General features: G+C 50.4%; 2 protein-coding genes across 3 annotated transcripts in view; both read right to left on the bottom strand.

Annotated features, from left to right (window-relative positions):
* BICD2 (BICD cargo adaptor 2) overlaps window positions 1–1730 on the bottom strand; it is a 51468-nt gene extending 49738 nt beyond the window's left edge. For both annotated transcript variants that reach the window (XM_030956583.1, XM_030956584.1), the window contains exon 1: window positions 1309–1730. In XM_030956583.1, coding sequence (XP_030812443.1) covers window positions 1309–1548 — 240 coding nt within the window. In that variant the 5' untranslated portion in view covers window positions 1549–1730. The remainder of the gene's footprint in view (window positions 1–1308) is intronic.
* An 8301-nt stretch (window positions 1731–10031) lies between these two features.
* Window positions 10032–13163, bottom strand: LOC115908320 (T-cell surface glycoprotein CD1b-3-like). Its single transcript, XM_030956809.1, has 6 exons — window positions 13075–13163; window positions 11593–11853; window positions 10795–11079; window positions 10421–10705; window positions 10202–10298; window positions 10032–10077 (listed from the first exon to the last, which is right to left on the bottom strand). The coding sequence occupies exons 1-6, from the start codon at window positions 13145–13147 to the stop codon at window positions 10032–10034; spliced, it is 1047 nt and encodes a 348-aa protein (XP_030812669.1). The 5' UTR covers window positions 13148–13163.
* Between the last annotated feature and the right edge of the window lie 2850 nt (window positions 13164–16013).

The raw sequence follows: 16013 nt of genomic DNA, 5'->3' as shown, positions 1-16013 counted from the left end.
ATCCGTTCAGCTTGCATAATTAGTTAAAAAGTTTATAGACATGTATTCAAAGTAATTAATCTCTTTGCTTATACTTGTTTAATCCAATAAAAGCAAAATAAAGCTTTTTTTACAAGACCAAAAGATATATAGTAAGCAGGAAGGGAGGGCATTCACCAATTCAGCTGATTTTGTACCAGTCACTTACAAGCATTTATTTTTCCTTTGAAATACTGTATTCTGATTTTACTTCAAATCCATCTCCAACTGAATAAATTAAAGCTAAGTCCCACTGGATACGATTTGCACGGGTCAAATCCACCTATATTCACCTCTTAGGCTGTATCACAAGGCAAGGCCTTAATCAGCTGAAAAGCAGGACAAGGTTTGCCTGCATGCCAAATCACTGAACCAAACAAAGCTATGCGCAGACAAGTTCCCATGGGCCATGCTCTACAGTGGGCTGACAGGATTAGCTCATAAGGAGCGCAAACCACCACTATGCATTCTCTGACTGCTCCCCTGACAGCACTTTTCCCACATTCCACACCTAGAGGAGATCTTGCATGAGAAGAACTCAATATGCAAATTGCCTAATACAGGGTTTCTACTGACAAACTTTACTCTCCTGTACAGATTAGGTCTGGAATTTCCCTTAAAATAGAAAGTAATAAAAAAATATGCCAACGGCAGGACCTGCACCAAAGCTATATGAACTGAAGTCTGCTGTATTATTTTCGTGGTGGTCCCCACTGAGTAAGTGATTAACACCAACGTAAGATTTCTCCTTCCACACAAAAGCAGGCATATGACAGCATCGCCACCGCACCTTGGTCCCGGCCCTCGCCCCCCGCCGCCTGCTTGGGTTTTGCTCGGGGGCGCGGTGGCGGCAGCCCCAACCCCGGGGAGGGGCAACGCCGACCCGGCTTCTCGCCCTACAGCAGCCCTGAGGCGGGCCACCTCCCGGATCCCGAGGCGGAACGGAACAGGACGGAAAGAGAAAGAAAAGCGTCTACCCGCTTTCCTCCCCTTTCACCGGAGCGGGGGTTGGAGCAGAAAGGCCTTTTTTTCCCATCCCTTCCCTCTTCTGGGCCGGCCTGCAGCCAGGCACCTCGGAGCTGTCATTCTGGGGCAGGGGCAACCGCCCTGCCAGAGCCAGACCGGCTTGGGAACCCGCCGGTCGCCCCACAGCAGCCCCGGGAACCCTCAGCCTGCCGCCCCCCGACTCCAAAGCGGCCCCGTTCCCACCGCTCCGCGCTGCCTTCGCCCTTCCACCCGCCACGGCCGCGCTTAGGACCAGGCCGCCCACCTGCCGCCGCTCCGCCTCACCTCCTTCAATTGCTCCATCTCGGTGCGGATGGTCTCATACTCCAGCTCCAGCTCCTCATACTGCTGCTTCAACTGCTGCTTCTCTTCCAGCACTGCCAGCCCGTACTCCGCCGCCTGGATCTTCTCCCGGGTGGTCTCGCCTAGCTCCTGGAAAAGACGCTTGATCTCGCTCCGCAGCCACTCGGGCTCCGACTCCATCACCAGCCGGGCGTACTCCTCCTCCTCCATGGCCAGCGACATGTCGGCGGAGGGACCGCCGGCCGCCGAGGCGGATGGGCGAAGGGGTGAACGCGCAGCCCGTTTACCACTCCTAACAGCGGCACGGCTCGCAGGCGGCCACGGCAGGGCCCGCTCGGGCCGCCATCGACGGGCCAGGCGCGCGCCGCACCCGCCGCAGATCCTCCCCGGATCCCGCCCGCCACCGCTGCACTCGCCGCAAGCGCCGAAGGCAGTGAAATCATTCAAAAGGCACGGCCGGGCCGGCGCCCCGCGGGACGCTGGGAGTGGGAGTCCTCAATACTCGCCGCGCCGCGCACCGCGCGACTTGCTGGACTACAGCTCCCGGCAAGCACCGCGACAAGCGAGGGTGGTGGCGGGAGAGGAGGAGAGCGACCTCTGCCGGGCGGCGCGGGGTAGCGCGACGGCGAGAGCATAGGGCCGGCGGTGCCCGGGGACGGCCTGGCCGGACAGCGAACGCACCTCAGGCCCCCCCAGTGACCCCGGATACAAATTCGGGCACAGGCCCCAGGACCACGGGCACATACCCTGTGCACACGCCCTGGCGGCCCGGACCACGCTCAGGAGGGCTTTCGTGGCGGGTTTGAGAAAGCATGGGGATCAGCTAGGTATGAAAGATGAGGCCCGAGCACCACAGTGTGTGGGGGGGAAGACGTTCCGGTGCGGCGGGCGGTGCCACAGCAGCACTGAGAGGACAGAGGGTCACAGAGGACTGGCACCAGCCCCATACCAGCCAGCCCCACATGAGAGCTTCCAGCATCCCACTGTTCCCGGTGTTGTGCGTCTAGGGGTGGAATATCTGCTACCAGGCGTTCTCTGCTCACCGACCGGGACCAAACCATGTCCCCCGAGTCATCCTGAGGATAACCACGGCCACAGGACAAGGTGTTCCTCTATGGCTGAGCTACCTGATGAAAGGAGGGATAGGTTGGATTAAGAGCCAGTGCCGTGACCAGCCATGGGACAGTGACACTTGGGCAGCTGTAATGTGCTGCCTGAAAAGGATTTGCCATCTTGTGAGGAAAATGGCATCAGTCTTTGCCCCAGGTTACACCCACTGGGAACATTTGGTGGCAAAAGCCCAGGCACTGGGACACTCATTGGGGCACCATGAGTAGAACTAATTTCTAAAGCATAGTGATGACTGAACAGAGACAAACCTCTACTAGTTAGACCATTGCAATTCCTAAGCAGCGCCATAAAGGTGGGTTGTGTCCCTGTGGGGTGGGAAGATGCCTCACTCCCATGGTCAGGAGCCCTACAGCTTCATCATCCCTTCATACTGCAAGTGCGGCTTGGATTTTCTTCCAGTGTCAAAAACAATCGGTAATGAACTGGTGAGCAAATAGCAAGCATAATAAAAACAATAACGTGTTTGAGCACTCCACAATGCCTCAAACATATAGCAACATATTTACTCACAGCTGCAGGGTTTTTTCAAGCTACTTTGAACTTCTGCCTCTGCGCTTATTCCTTGAATAAGCTGTGTCACGGCTGAATGCTGCCTGTTAATCATAAAGCTGCCTTGGTCAGTTTTTCTTCAGGGTCCTGACACTGTCTGGAGCTCCCTGTGCATCAAGTGCAGCTATGCATTTGTCTGTGAGCACTGATGTGACACTCAGTCACCCAGACCTTAGAAGCAGCAAATCAGTGTCCTCAGCCTAGAGTGTGCATGTGAAATTCCTTTAGTTTTTTACTTTCAGAATTCTCAGTAGAAGGCATTTTTACTCTTGTGTGCCTCTGTACCATCATGACTGTCACAAAATGTTTTTAGGGGTTTAAACATTCTGATTCTTTGATAAAGATAAGTGGGAAAATAACAGCATTACCTCTCCTCCACGCACTGTTTTTCAGTATTAGGATTTCTTCATGGCCTTTTATGTTTTTTTTCTGTCTGCCCAAGCAGTTAGCATCGCTAGTCCCACCCATTAACAACTGATTCATCGTTAAGATATTTTTAATAATAAATACTGGCTTGTTTTCTTTTACCTCATACTTTCAGAGCCTTCATTCCAGGTTTTCTCTGCAGCTCTGTGCTCAAGCACATTAGCTACCCTTCAGTGCTCCTCCCTCTCCTAAACTGAAACCTGCATGTAATGACTTGCTCTCAGGACACAAAGCTTCAGTTCACATCCTGAATATTTCTGGGATTACAAGTGAATTGTGAGATCTAACTACTTTGAGGGGTTAATAGAGATAAGCTGATGAACTCATCATAGCACAAGAAACTTCACTGGGTAATTTGTTTTCTAGGTCATATCTAGAACTATTGCTTTTTTCTAGGTTTCAAACTTTCTTATTTTATAAACTGCCCAAGATGCAAAGGCAGAAACTATAAATACTGCAATAGCTAATTTGAAAGCATTCCAGCCCATTTTCAGAAAACTGGAGTAACTTGTCAAAGTTAAGGTTCCCATCATCCTTCAAGGTAGTGATGCAGGATAGTAAAAGCTTGTATGAGTGGAGGAGTATAGCCTGGCTAGTGCCCACCACCTGCTCCTGAGCACAGCCAGAGACCATTGCCCATTTCCCCAGGTCACTGTCCCCAAACTCCATCAATGCAAAGACTTAGCTGCCACTCCACTGATTCAAGGTGTCATGGCCAAGTGAACTTTGGTGATGAAGACTTACACGACAGCTGGAGATTGTTGCTCTTCTTTTTCCTGTTGAGATTTTAAAGCTATCCACTGAGAACAAAGTGGTAGAATTATATAAGAAACATCTTGAATGCTAAAATAAATTTGGGTAGTGTTTCTTCTTGTGGAAGTTAACCTGCAGAAAACATTTTCCCTAGTGGAAAAGTCATAGCAAAGGCAAAGCCCTGCAATGCTAATTTTATTTAACCTCAGTCCAAATCCCAGAGCAGGTAGGCACTCTAATCCAATGCTGGAAAACATTCAGGTATCTGAATGTGTAAACCAATCTAACCTGTGATTTAAATTGTGGTCACTGCAGACAGGAAACTCCTTCTAGATGTCTTTCTTTTCATACATTACTTTAGATAAATTCAAGTGTACCACAATTAGGGTGGTACAGCACATCATAATTTCAATCTCTTTTTTTATCCACTGCATTTGTGTACAGCTTAGCTATAGCAAACACCAGAACAATAAAGTCTTTAAGTTGACCCTGAAACAGCCATAAGAAACCCTAGCAAGCTGTTCCAAATTTCTCATCTTATTTTCGACAGGAAAAAACCCAACTTTAGGCATAAGACTTTGGGACTGCTTAGATGTTTGGTAAAGGTATGGTAATGACCCTAGGTGAAAATGAACTTAAAATCCTCTAGACTGTTCAGTATATGTAGCCTATGTAAGATTAAAAAAAAACCACATTATTTTTCAAAGTATTAAAACTCATTCTGGAGGGGAAAAAAGGTACTGCATGCTCACCTTGGAAACACTCAAAGGGGGTTTTAGGAGAAGAAAAGTTTTTTCCTTCTCTTCTACACAACAAGTAAATTCCAGAGAAATAATCTGTCAGCACCAAGATACTTAATGAAGATTGGTGTAATGACTTGAATGCTCTTTCACTGTTTATCACAGCTATGAAGATTAACATTTAACATACTATTGTTCAGTGCAGTATGTATTTCTCTTTGGTTGAGATCTTTATACACAGACAGTCCAAAGAAATTTTTTAAAACCCCAAAACACAGAACCCCCCCAAAATAAAAATCCACCCTGCCAAAAGACAAGTAGCATGAAGGAAACCAGATCCCAGTACTGAAAGGGAGCTGATATCTCCATCCTCAGGCTATTATCACAGGGACTCTGATTGTTGACTTAAGGTGACCTCTGTCATCTACAACAAAATTTCCAAGCAAAGAGCTAAATCAGCTGATGAATTAGCACAAATTGTCAGGTCACTCTGGCTGGCGGAAGAGGGAGAAATGAGAGAGGAAAAAGAGAGAGAGATATCTTCAGATTTCAGCTTTACTCTGGTATTAAATCCATCTGTGTTGCCCTCAAAATTACAGTTGCTAGAGCTGCTACTGCCTTCAGTTTTGCTCACTGCCAGTTGAAATGCTGCTCTTCACAGACAGCTGTTGCTCTTGCCAACAGCATGAGAAAGGAAAAGCAACTTCCAGGTGGCAAACTGTCACCTCCAGTGGCAAGAGCCCTTGGTCCAAGGCTTCCATGGCAGAACTGCTGTCCTCCATCCATCTCTCTGCCATTCCACAGGATGCTGCCTTTAGGTCTGGGGAAAAATACCTTGAAAACATCAGACACAACCCACTTCCACAAGCACAGATGCACAGGAACTGCAATCCCAATACAGACCATTGGGAGTGGGTAGCAAAAGTGAAGCTAATGTAAGCTATCATCAGAGAAACATTCCAAGAAAGCTGTATGAACCATGGACATGGGTCTGAGCTGGTGGAAGGTGATGTTGTGTATGGCGCTGACTGATTCTAGCTGCCAGGTAAAATAAGCATGCTACTAGTTCAGACACATGGGCTGAACAGAAAAAAACTCCCACACTATACAAAACAACACAAAACAAAACCACCAGAAAAAGGGCTAAACTGAGGTAAATAGTAATGTCAAAGGATTAATAGGATCCACTGGGATTCCTGGCCCTTCTTTCTCTGGTATGTGTGATGATTGTCTGGTGAGTTGCTGTGGCCTTGAACATAGAGTTTAAGAGCTTCTTATTTTACCTTCAGGAAAGCACAAGAGCAATTAGGGGTCAAACTGGCTATAATAATTGGCTGGATCCTTTTAGCATGTTTACCCAATTTCTATACTGGAGGGAGAAATAGGAAATGTGTCTATTTAGTCACTGAAGAGAAATTGAAGAGAAATTATCTCTTGTCCAATTGAAGAGAAATTATCTCTTGTCCAATTTTGAGACAATTATTAAAATTCGAAGCATGTTTACAGAAGGAAATATCTGGAACAAGTAATTTTGCAGCATGACTGAAACAGTTTCTGCATCCTTTCCCAGTCACTCAGTTCTGGGATCATGGTGCAGGCAGCTCATGTGCACAACAAGCATCGGCCCTGGACCTCTTAGAGAGATTTCAAGAGGACAAGAAATAACAAAATAGAGAAGGCAATAAAGAGATGTGTTATTAACCAAGGATGGATGTGCTTCCAAAATTCAGGCCAGAATTTACTAAGTTCAGATTATTTGTAGGAAACAAATGACAGAGAGATGGCTCTCTCTCCTTATCTAAATATGTTTGCTCCAAACAGGAAGTACCTTAGAAAGAATAATTTAGGTTTCTCTGTCATAAATTGTGGATGCAAATGCATTTTCCACTGTGCTGAACTGCTGTGGAAAGCATGGAAGGGAAGGTGGTAATTCATTTTTGCAGGCCAGTAATAAGGCAGACATTGCTGAAGAATGTGATGGAGAAATTGCCTAAGACAGAAAAATTTAACAAGCAGGTCTGGAGAAACTGGCATCAGGTGAAAAGCTTAACACCCTGCTGGCAGAGATGCACGTGGTGTCTCTCCCATATGAGGAGTAGTGGAGGGGTCACCTACATCCTTCCATGTGCTCTGAAAACCATATCAGGTTATTTGACCAGAGCATGCAAAAGGAGGGAGGATTAGCTCCTCTCCATTTGCTTTAGTTCCTCTATAAAATGGGGCTCCAAATATCCCATCCCTCCACAGGACTGAAAAAAGATGCTGTGAAACCTGTGCTGTGTGCAATAACCAGAAGGATTTGGTATTTTTTAACAGTTATCATGGATGCAGGAAGTAAGACTTGAGTTACCCACTAGGAGTGAAAAGAAGGTAATTTATTAACCACTTCATCATGATTGCTCTCTGCTGCTTGGCTTGGTTGAGCTGAAGGAAGTCCTGAAAAAACATTTATTCCAAGAAAGGTTACCAAAGCTGACAGTCATTGTCTGCATTGTAACTTCCACTGGGACATTGAGAGAGGGATCTGGAATGTATATGCAGTCCTGGGATCGGAGGTTTTTAATGACTAATGCATTTTCTGCAGATGTACAAAGTCTCATCTGACATATGTAGACACCACGTGGATCTTATTTCCCAGTAATTGGAGTGCAACTGATAGGCTGCTGTGCTTCTTGAAAAGTGTGTGCCTTGATTGGAAAGTATTGAGGTCTTCAATGCCTTTAAGGGGGAATAGAAAACTTGTATCTAGACAGAGATATCACCGTTGGGGGGTGTTAATTAGGTATTAACAACTTAGGTGGGAATGCATTTCCTGGGGATTAGTGACCATCTGGGAGAAACCAATGGCCTAAGAAACCCTGATCATTAGTGTATAGGCCTTGTTCTTACTCAAGGTCATCAGTAGGGCTGTAGGGTATGGCTGGATCAGAATTTAAATATCCGTTCAAAGGCACCTTCTGACCCCTGAGAAGTTTGTCCCTGGTTTGCAGTCAGCTGCGAATAAACTGGTATTAGCGAGAAGGTTTTGAAAGCATTCAGAGACCCTGTTTGAATGAGGGATAAAAGGATCACAGATCAGGTAAGCTTTAATCTCTTCAGTTTATAATATCCATCAATTAATTTATTTTACAATAAAGGCTTTACCCTGGAGCTCATTAGAAGCTCATTTGATGGTGTCAGTCCCCAAAGATGATAGTACCTTGGTGTCTCAGATTTCTGCCTGGCACATCCACTAGCAAGAAATGTTTCTCAAAAGAGGTGGGGATTGCAGGATAACCCACCCAAACAGGAGATTTCATTGCTTTGGTATGAAATTTGGAAGTTTGAATTTTCAGCAGTTTTATACACATGCTTTGTATTCATACATATAGGTATGTGCATACAGAAAGAGAGAAAGAGGGAAACAATGTCATGACAATGAGGTCCACAATGCTGTAATCATTCTGGACCAAATGGTTGGATTATTTCACCATGTCATGTCTCTCTGGCTCCCCAAGACAGGTGATGGAGCATGGCTTTGGGTTTTTAAGCAGGCCTGACAATTGCAAACATCTTCCTGGCTTTTTGCCTTTATCTTGAAATCTGGAGCTGAGGCGAGAAACGCCTTGGGCTCATCTCCGGCTCTTCGGTGCTGGGGGTGACTGAGGTCTGGATCCAGGGACATGCGGAATCGGCAGGAAGCCACAGCGAGCGGTTGGAAGCGCAGGCCGGCGGGTGGGATAGGGCCGAGGGCAATGACTTGGGGTCCGGGTCAGCCCCACCTCCCCGCCGTGCTTGTCCCACGCTCGCCCGGTGACCGGTGACGCAGAAGGAGCACGAATGGCATTGGCGAGCGGGCCGTGGCTAGACAATGGAAGCGTGAGGCGGGCGGAGCAGAGGCGCAGGGGCTCTCCCGGGCACCAGGCGACGTCAGGTGCAGTCCGGGTCACCCTTGGCAGCTCGCTCGGGAGTGGCCCGGCAGGGACCCTGCTGGCTCCAGGCGACTGAGCAGAGATGGTCCCCGAGCAGCCTGTGGTGAAGACCTTGGGGAAGCAGCTGTCCTGCAGCAGCCCATGAAGGTCCACACCTGCAGAGATCCACCTGCAGAGTTTGGAGGAGTCCAATGTCGTAGAAGGTGGGTGTGCCTGAGAGAGACTGCGACCCTATGGAGACACTGTGCTGGAGCAGGTTCCTGGCAGAACTTGTGACCCTGAGGGCAATCCACACTGGAGCAGCCTGTTCCTGAAGGAGTTACCCCATAGAAAGGACCCATGTGGAGCAGTTTGTGAAGAACTGCAGCCCACAGAAAGGACCCATGCTGGAGACATTTGTGGAACACTGTCTCCTGTAAGGGGGACTCCACACTGGAGCAGGGTGAGGAGGAAGGAGCAATGGACAATACAAAATGAACTGATGACAATCACATCCTGCTGTGGGGTGTGTTGCTCAGAGTCTCCCAGAGCCTCAGCATGGCTCTTTCATAGCTGTCAGGCATAGTGGAAGGGTGACAATCCCCCATCCTTCCAGCTTTTACAGAGACAGGAAGGAAGCATGGGGCAGGCGTCAGAAGTGGAAGAGATCCTGATCTAAAGGGTGAGGTCAGCCCTGGAGATGGAGCAGCTCAGCGTGCTCAAAATGTGTCAGGGATGTCAGGGGTGTTACTTGGTTCCTCCCTTCCCTTGTCTCCCCAGTGAAGAGCTCACATCTCTCCATCTCTCCCTGATTTGTGGCCTGCACCATCACACATCTCACTCAGCAACCCCACAGTGGTCTGGCCTTGGGTTGTGACTGCCCTGTCAGGAATAGACACTGGCCATGGAGAGATGTGGAAGGGGCTGTCAGAGGACTGGCTTCTCCTGACATGCCAGATGGAGACCAACCAAAGTCCAGGAAGAGTCTCTGCCTGCAATAGGGAGTATCTGTAGTGCGCTGAGGAGTTTCCTGAGAAAAGCTCCTGAGGGGGGAAGAAGGGTGAGAGACACAGGAACCATATGTATCAGAAGAAGTTTATAGCTGTTTAATGTGGTGGTTTTCCAGAACAAAATTGTGTTGGTGCTGATGGGTCAGGAGTGGGACATGAAGTAAGAATAGAGAGCAAGCAGCTGTTGCTGTGTGGGCAGCAAGACCTCAAATGATGAATTCCTGGGTCTCCCATGCAGCCTCGTTACCTTTCCTGCAAAGACTATGTGTGAGCTGTGGTGACAGTCAGGGACTTCCCCCCTACAGAGCTGCTGCAACCCCTGAACCGACCTTTATGCCCATAAATCTTACAGCAGGAGATGGGAGGGAGAGCTCACCTGCGCTTCCACCACCAAAAACCCCCAGCAAAGGCTGTGGCCACAAGAAGCAGCACTGCAATGGTGATGCTGATGGTTGGAGCTGCACTGCGGTTTTCTGGGACAGGGAGAGAAGAGGGTGACTGTGTGAGGGTGGCAGCGCCAATCAGGAGCTGCCCCTCACAGGGCTAGGGGCTGCTATCTGCAGCCTGCATCCCATCCCCCATGGGTGGCACCTACCCCATGGGATGAGAAGGCTGCGGGTGCCCAGGCTGTGGTGGCGCACACGGCAGACATAGCTGTGCCCATCACGGGGGGCCACGGCCAGAACACTGCGGAGCTGGTAGGTGAGGTCAGCGTTGGGCAGGATGGTGCTGGTGTTGAGCACCGGGCCCGGAGGCACCTCCTGGCCATCCCGCAGCCAGGCCACGCTGATGGGATGGGGGTAGAAGCCAGTGACATGGCAAACAAGCAGCAGCTGGTCTAGGCTGGGGGTGCGGGCGAAGACCGTGGCCACAGGCAGCTCTGGGGAGTGAGAGCAAAGGGGTGGGGCACAGCTGGGCCCCAGTGTGGGGGCCTTTGGGCTGGCTGTTGCAGGGTCAGGGTGGTCTCACCTTGTCTCTCTAGAATTTCCTTCCCATACCTCTTCAGGATGAGGAAGTTGCTCTGGCATACCCAGATAGAGAGAAGGTGCTCCAGGAGTATTCTGAGAGACTTCTGTCTGTTGAGGCTCTTGCTGACCAGCTCTGCCACCTGGGATGGCTGCCGGGCCTTCCAGCCCTGTTTATCTACCTCAAAAGCTACGAGGTCTCTGCCATCCCAGCCAACATTCAGGAAGCCCTGGCTTGTCGTATTGGGGTACAGCACACAGCCTGCACGGAACTGAACCACCAAGGGGTCTGTCAACGGCAAAGCCAATGGAGAGGTCCCATGAGTGGGTGGAATGTGGGTGGCATGAGGTGGGATGTGTCTGAGAGCACGTACGGGGATGCAGTGGAAAGCAGGGTGCAATGGGCAGCAGGGGGTAAGGCCATGCTTCAGGAGACCCCAGACACCCTGCAAGCCCTCAGGCCCCTTGGAATGGAGTGGATACTAGTGTGGAGTGCTTGCTTAAAAAGAATTCTGTCCTCCAAAGTATTTGCCCCCAGTTTTCTCTTTCATGATCTTTGCTGTGTCAATCCTTCAGCTTCAGTAAATTTGTGGCAGCTCCCTGACATACAGAGGGGTTCCTTGTGCTAGATGGCAGAAGCCCCAAGGGGTATTTTTGGTCTGCTGCTCTACCCACTCCTGCTAGTCATATTCCCCAGCAGCTGCAGTGTTTCAGCAGCTGTTGCACCCTGTGAGATCCTCCCAAATGCCATCCTGGTGGGGAGAAGGACTAGGGGTCTGGCAGGGCTCGTTTCTGTACTCACAGTGCTGTTTTGTCTGCTGAACTGTGTCATGCACAAATCGGATCATATTGCGCAGAGCGATTTTGTACTGGGACATCATCTTTTCCCCGTCATCTTCAGCTGCAGCCTGGCTGACCCAGGGCCAGTGGAAGTGGATGCTCCAGTTGGCCGGATCCAGTGTTAAGATGGCTATGTCCCCTACAAGTGCCACACATGACACCTCAGCAGAGCTGATGTTGGCGAAGAGGCTAGTCAGGAGGTACTGGATAACCTGTGGCTCTGCTAGGAGAGAAGATGGAGACAGGAAAGGGTGCAGGAAGGAGTTGAGTGGAGGTGCTAAAGGGGAAACATGAAGTGGAGGTGCTGGAGGGGAAACAGGGGATTCAGACTAGATAATAAGAAAGAAATTTTTTAAGTGAGGGGTAGTGAGACACTGGTACGTGTTACCCAGACATACGGTGGATGTCGCATCCCTGGAAACATTCAAGGCCAGGTTGTTTGGGGCTCTTTGGAGCAGGGAAGGTGTTCCTGTCCATGGCAGAGGGGTTGGACTAAATGGCCTTTAAAGGTCCTTTTCACCCGAAATCATTCTGCGCTTCTATGATTCTATGCTCTTCATCCTGCTCAGGGTTGCTTTCCTGTTTGAACTTCCTCTAACTTCACTGCTCTTTTTCCTTCTCTATTTTTCTTTCAGCGAAGTGGTTGTCTCCTGCAGAAGACTTTAGGCATTTTGTCCCCTCCTTTCCATGCCTCCCTCCTGGCCACAGCTGCTGTATTAGTGTGCAGAGCAGATGAAAGGGCACCTTGCTGCTAGTTTGGAGTGATGTTTCCCCCCAGGAGAAACACTTGTGCCAGGACCTGTATCTGCCAAAGATCTGGACATGGTACAGAGGATATGTAGGATGGTTGATAGAAAAGGGCATTTTGTCCAGGTTTGGGGGTCCCTGAGAGGGCCAGGACACTAGCCAAGCCCAGAGATCAGTCCTGACTTTTTGTGTCTGATGCTGCCTGCCCTGGAAGCATAAGGTCTCACAGGGTTGTGGTAAAACTCTCTGTGTGACAGCAGTGCCCAAAAAACCCTCTGGCAGGTGCAGCTCCCTAACGAATGAGAGGCTGCTGGAAGAGGCCCTCAGCAGCATGTGGAGCTGAGATCTGCCTGCCACCCACAGGCTCCCTGCAGGGGGAGGACATCTTGCAGGGTAACTCCACACCCAAGGCCTGGCTGGGGACCGCTGTTGTCTCTTCTGCTTGCGTGCCCAAGGCCTTGTGTTGGAGCTGGTGAGGCAGAAGTCCTGAGCTGGAGGTAGGAAGGGTGGGCAGGGACAAGGCATGTTTGGGTGGTGCACGATGGGAGGTGGCCCTCTGATGCTGGGAATCATCCACCCCCCCCCCCCCCATATGGCACAGTGGCCCGGCCATGCCTCCCCTGAGCAGAACTTGTGGGGTTCTCTGACAGGGCGGGGGTGGTAAGAGTGGTTGAGGTGAGCCAGGGCTCCCACTTACCCTCTGGGTCTGCCCACATCCCAGGGAGGAGGATCGGGAGAAAGAGGAAGAGGAGGAGGTGAGGGGGCTGCATGGTGCACGCGGCAAGGCTGAAGAAGCAGCAGCAGTGACTGTGGGAGGAGGAAGAACATGTGGGGAACCTAAGCTTCAACCCAGCCCAGCAGTCACTGCGGTGGCTCTCCACCAATTGGAGAATCAATGTGTCAAGGGAGGGGCCCAGAGGGCCCAAGCTGATAGCTGGGGATGTGTGGGAGGGACAGAAGCTGAAATAAGGTCTTGAGCACGAAATGCCCTGACAGGCTGGCGCTGGGGAAAGCTCAGCCAGAAGGAGAAGGCAGGGAAAGAGAGACCCATGAAACAGCACTAGGAAAATAGATATTCAAGCATCTAAGCTGGGTTTTCCTGACTCCCCTTCCCCACCTATTGTCCTGTCCCTGTTCTTGTGGGATGCATCAGCACCAATGGAGGTGACGATGGCTTTTGGATTTCAGACCTGACTGGAGAAAGATGGTTGCTGTCTTCTCAACCCCTACACAGGGAGAAGGGATACCACCTCCCTCTGCTGGCACCTCCAGCTCAGGCTGCTCCTGCATCACTTGCCTAATTCTGGGGATGGGGCTCCCAGGGAGGAGGCAACAAGCTGTTCCACCTAGACCAAAGCTGAGGGACACTGCTGAGGAGCGCCTACTCTGCCCTAAACACCTGGGGGTGGGCCTAGCAACTCCCCTTCCCACCAGCTTTGATGAGGAATCCAGTCCCCCTCCCCAAGAGCCCCCTGTGCATGGGAACAGAAATGGTGGGAGCCATGCCCCTGCTCTGTCCAAATTGGCAGCAGTGTCCAGTGCTGCAGGGATCATGTGGTGACCCGAGTCAGCCTCTCCTCACAATGTTTCCAATCGACTCCTCCTCTCTACTCCCCTCAACATGCAATTTCTCTTACCCTCTTTTGGGTAGTGCCTGCACTGGGGGCAAAGGCAGAACCAAAACCACAAGCAAGGGCAAGTTGGAGGGGTTCAGCTCGGTAGTGTCCAAACACTGAATACTTTTGTTTCCATGGAGCTGTCCCAGAGAGAGGTAGGGATGCTGTGGCGGTCTGGTAGGCCGCAAAATGACACCAACTTCCCCAGCAGCATGACGCAGGGGATGTCCAGCTATGCCACCACAAGGTCCACATCCTTCCCACTAGTCCTAGACCCAGAGGAGACTGCTTGGCTCTCAGGATGGCAAAGTGCAGCCATGGGGCAGCCAGGGAGGGAAGAGACAAGGGGGCGTTTGTCTCTGCAGTCCTGTGAGGTGATCACTTGTCCCCATGGCTTCCCCTGAGATGACTGCTGGTCACTTCTTGCTGAGCAGCTGAGAGGCCATTCACAGCCCTCTGTCCTGTGAGTTGCCTGAGTTGCTCATAGGACAAGAGCAGGCACCTGGCTTGTGTGGGTGGTCACAATGTGTTCAGCCCCCACAGAAATTCCTTCCATGTCTCCCACTCTCTCAGTGGATCTGCTTTAAAGTTCTGCTTTAGCCCTTCCACTTCTCTATTGAATGTACTTCTCATGTTTGGAGTTTTTTTCACTTCCTTTTTTGCTCACAACTTCTTCCTCCTTCATATTTTCACTTCTCTGGTGTCAAAATGACCCAAGGAGACAGGGGACTGTTGGTCCACACATTCCGTTGGTCCTCAGAGTCCTCTCAAGGGACCATGGTCCTCAGAGTCACACCCAGGTTACCACTGGTCTCCACAGTTTCCTCAGGTGCCATTGGTCCTTACAGTCCTCTGAAGTGATTACTGATCCTCACTTCCCCCCTGCCCCAGAGTACTATTGGACTTTGAAGTTCTCATGTGGCCACTGGTCCTCAAAGACCCCACAGGTGACATTGGTCCTTGCAATCTCCCCTGAGGTGAAGTCTGTAACCCCCGCAAGCTGGGCCTGTGGGAGTTGGAGTGGAGGGGACAGGGATGCCGTGCCTCTGGGTGCCATACTGGGCATGTGGGTGAGCAGCAGCAACCACTGCACTGGGTGTGATGGGGTGCCTTAAGAACACTCTAAAAATGCCTGGACGGGGTGTGTTATTGTAAGGTCTCTTAGGAGATGTGAGCAAACGCTTGCAGACACCCCTCTGGTACCAGCTATTTGTGGGTGTGGAACTGTAGGGTCTCTTGGGAGGTCATTCACGTGAACAGCTTTCCTCAACAGGTTTCCTCACTGGCTGCACCTGATCTCCAGGTCTGCCTGGTATCATGAGTGCTGCAGGATGTTCCACTCTGCTTGGGAGAGGAATTGCCCCATTTGCCCTGTGGTTGCCAAGGCCGCAGGGAGGCATGCCCACACCTAAGTGTTTCATCTGCCTGTCCCAAGTCAGCCGGAGCTGGGAGAGGCTTGGTGTCACTCTTCTTGCAGTGAGTTCCTTGAGCCATGTGATGCCAGCAGGTGACACTGGCTGCTAGGGAAATGCAGTACTTACCCCAGCATTGTGGTTTCCAGGTTCTGGCCAGGGGAGAACAAACACCATTGGATTTGTGATGGATATGGCCACGAGGCAGCCAGGTTTTCTGGCTTGCCATGGCTGCCAGACTTATCCTGGGAAACTGCAGGAAGTTGACTAGTGAAACCAAACCTTTTGAAGCTACATGTTCAAGTTGATTTGGAGCGTGAACTACATGCCTTCCTGTGTATATGTGAACTCTGCTATGTTTCATGGGACATGGGCTTCTTTTTTCTCCTTTATTGGGAGCCTTGGGGATACTTTACCCCCATGTGCACAGTTGTTTATTTCCATGCAAATATCTGAGAACATGTTCACATATTCACATGCACAGGCACACATATACTGTTTTCCCCCCATGCCTTGGTGCTTCCTGCAATTTAGTGCCAATAATTCAGTGGTGTTTCAACTTGCATACATGGCTGATAAAAACCTCTCCAAGCCCATTCAACTGCTAA

The sequence above is a fragment of the Camarhynchus parvulus genome, chromosome 12 (genome assembly GCF_901933205.1).
Source record: "Camarhynchus parvulus chromosome 12, STF_HiC, whole genome shotgun sequence".
NCBI classification, from domain to species: Eukaryota; Metazoa; Chordata; class Aves; order Passeriformes; family Thraupidae; genus Camarhynchus; species Camarhynchus parvulus.
The sequence above is the reverse complement of the archived record's forward strand: the minus strand, read 5'-3'. Positions and strand labels throughout refer to the sequence as shown.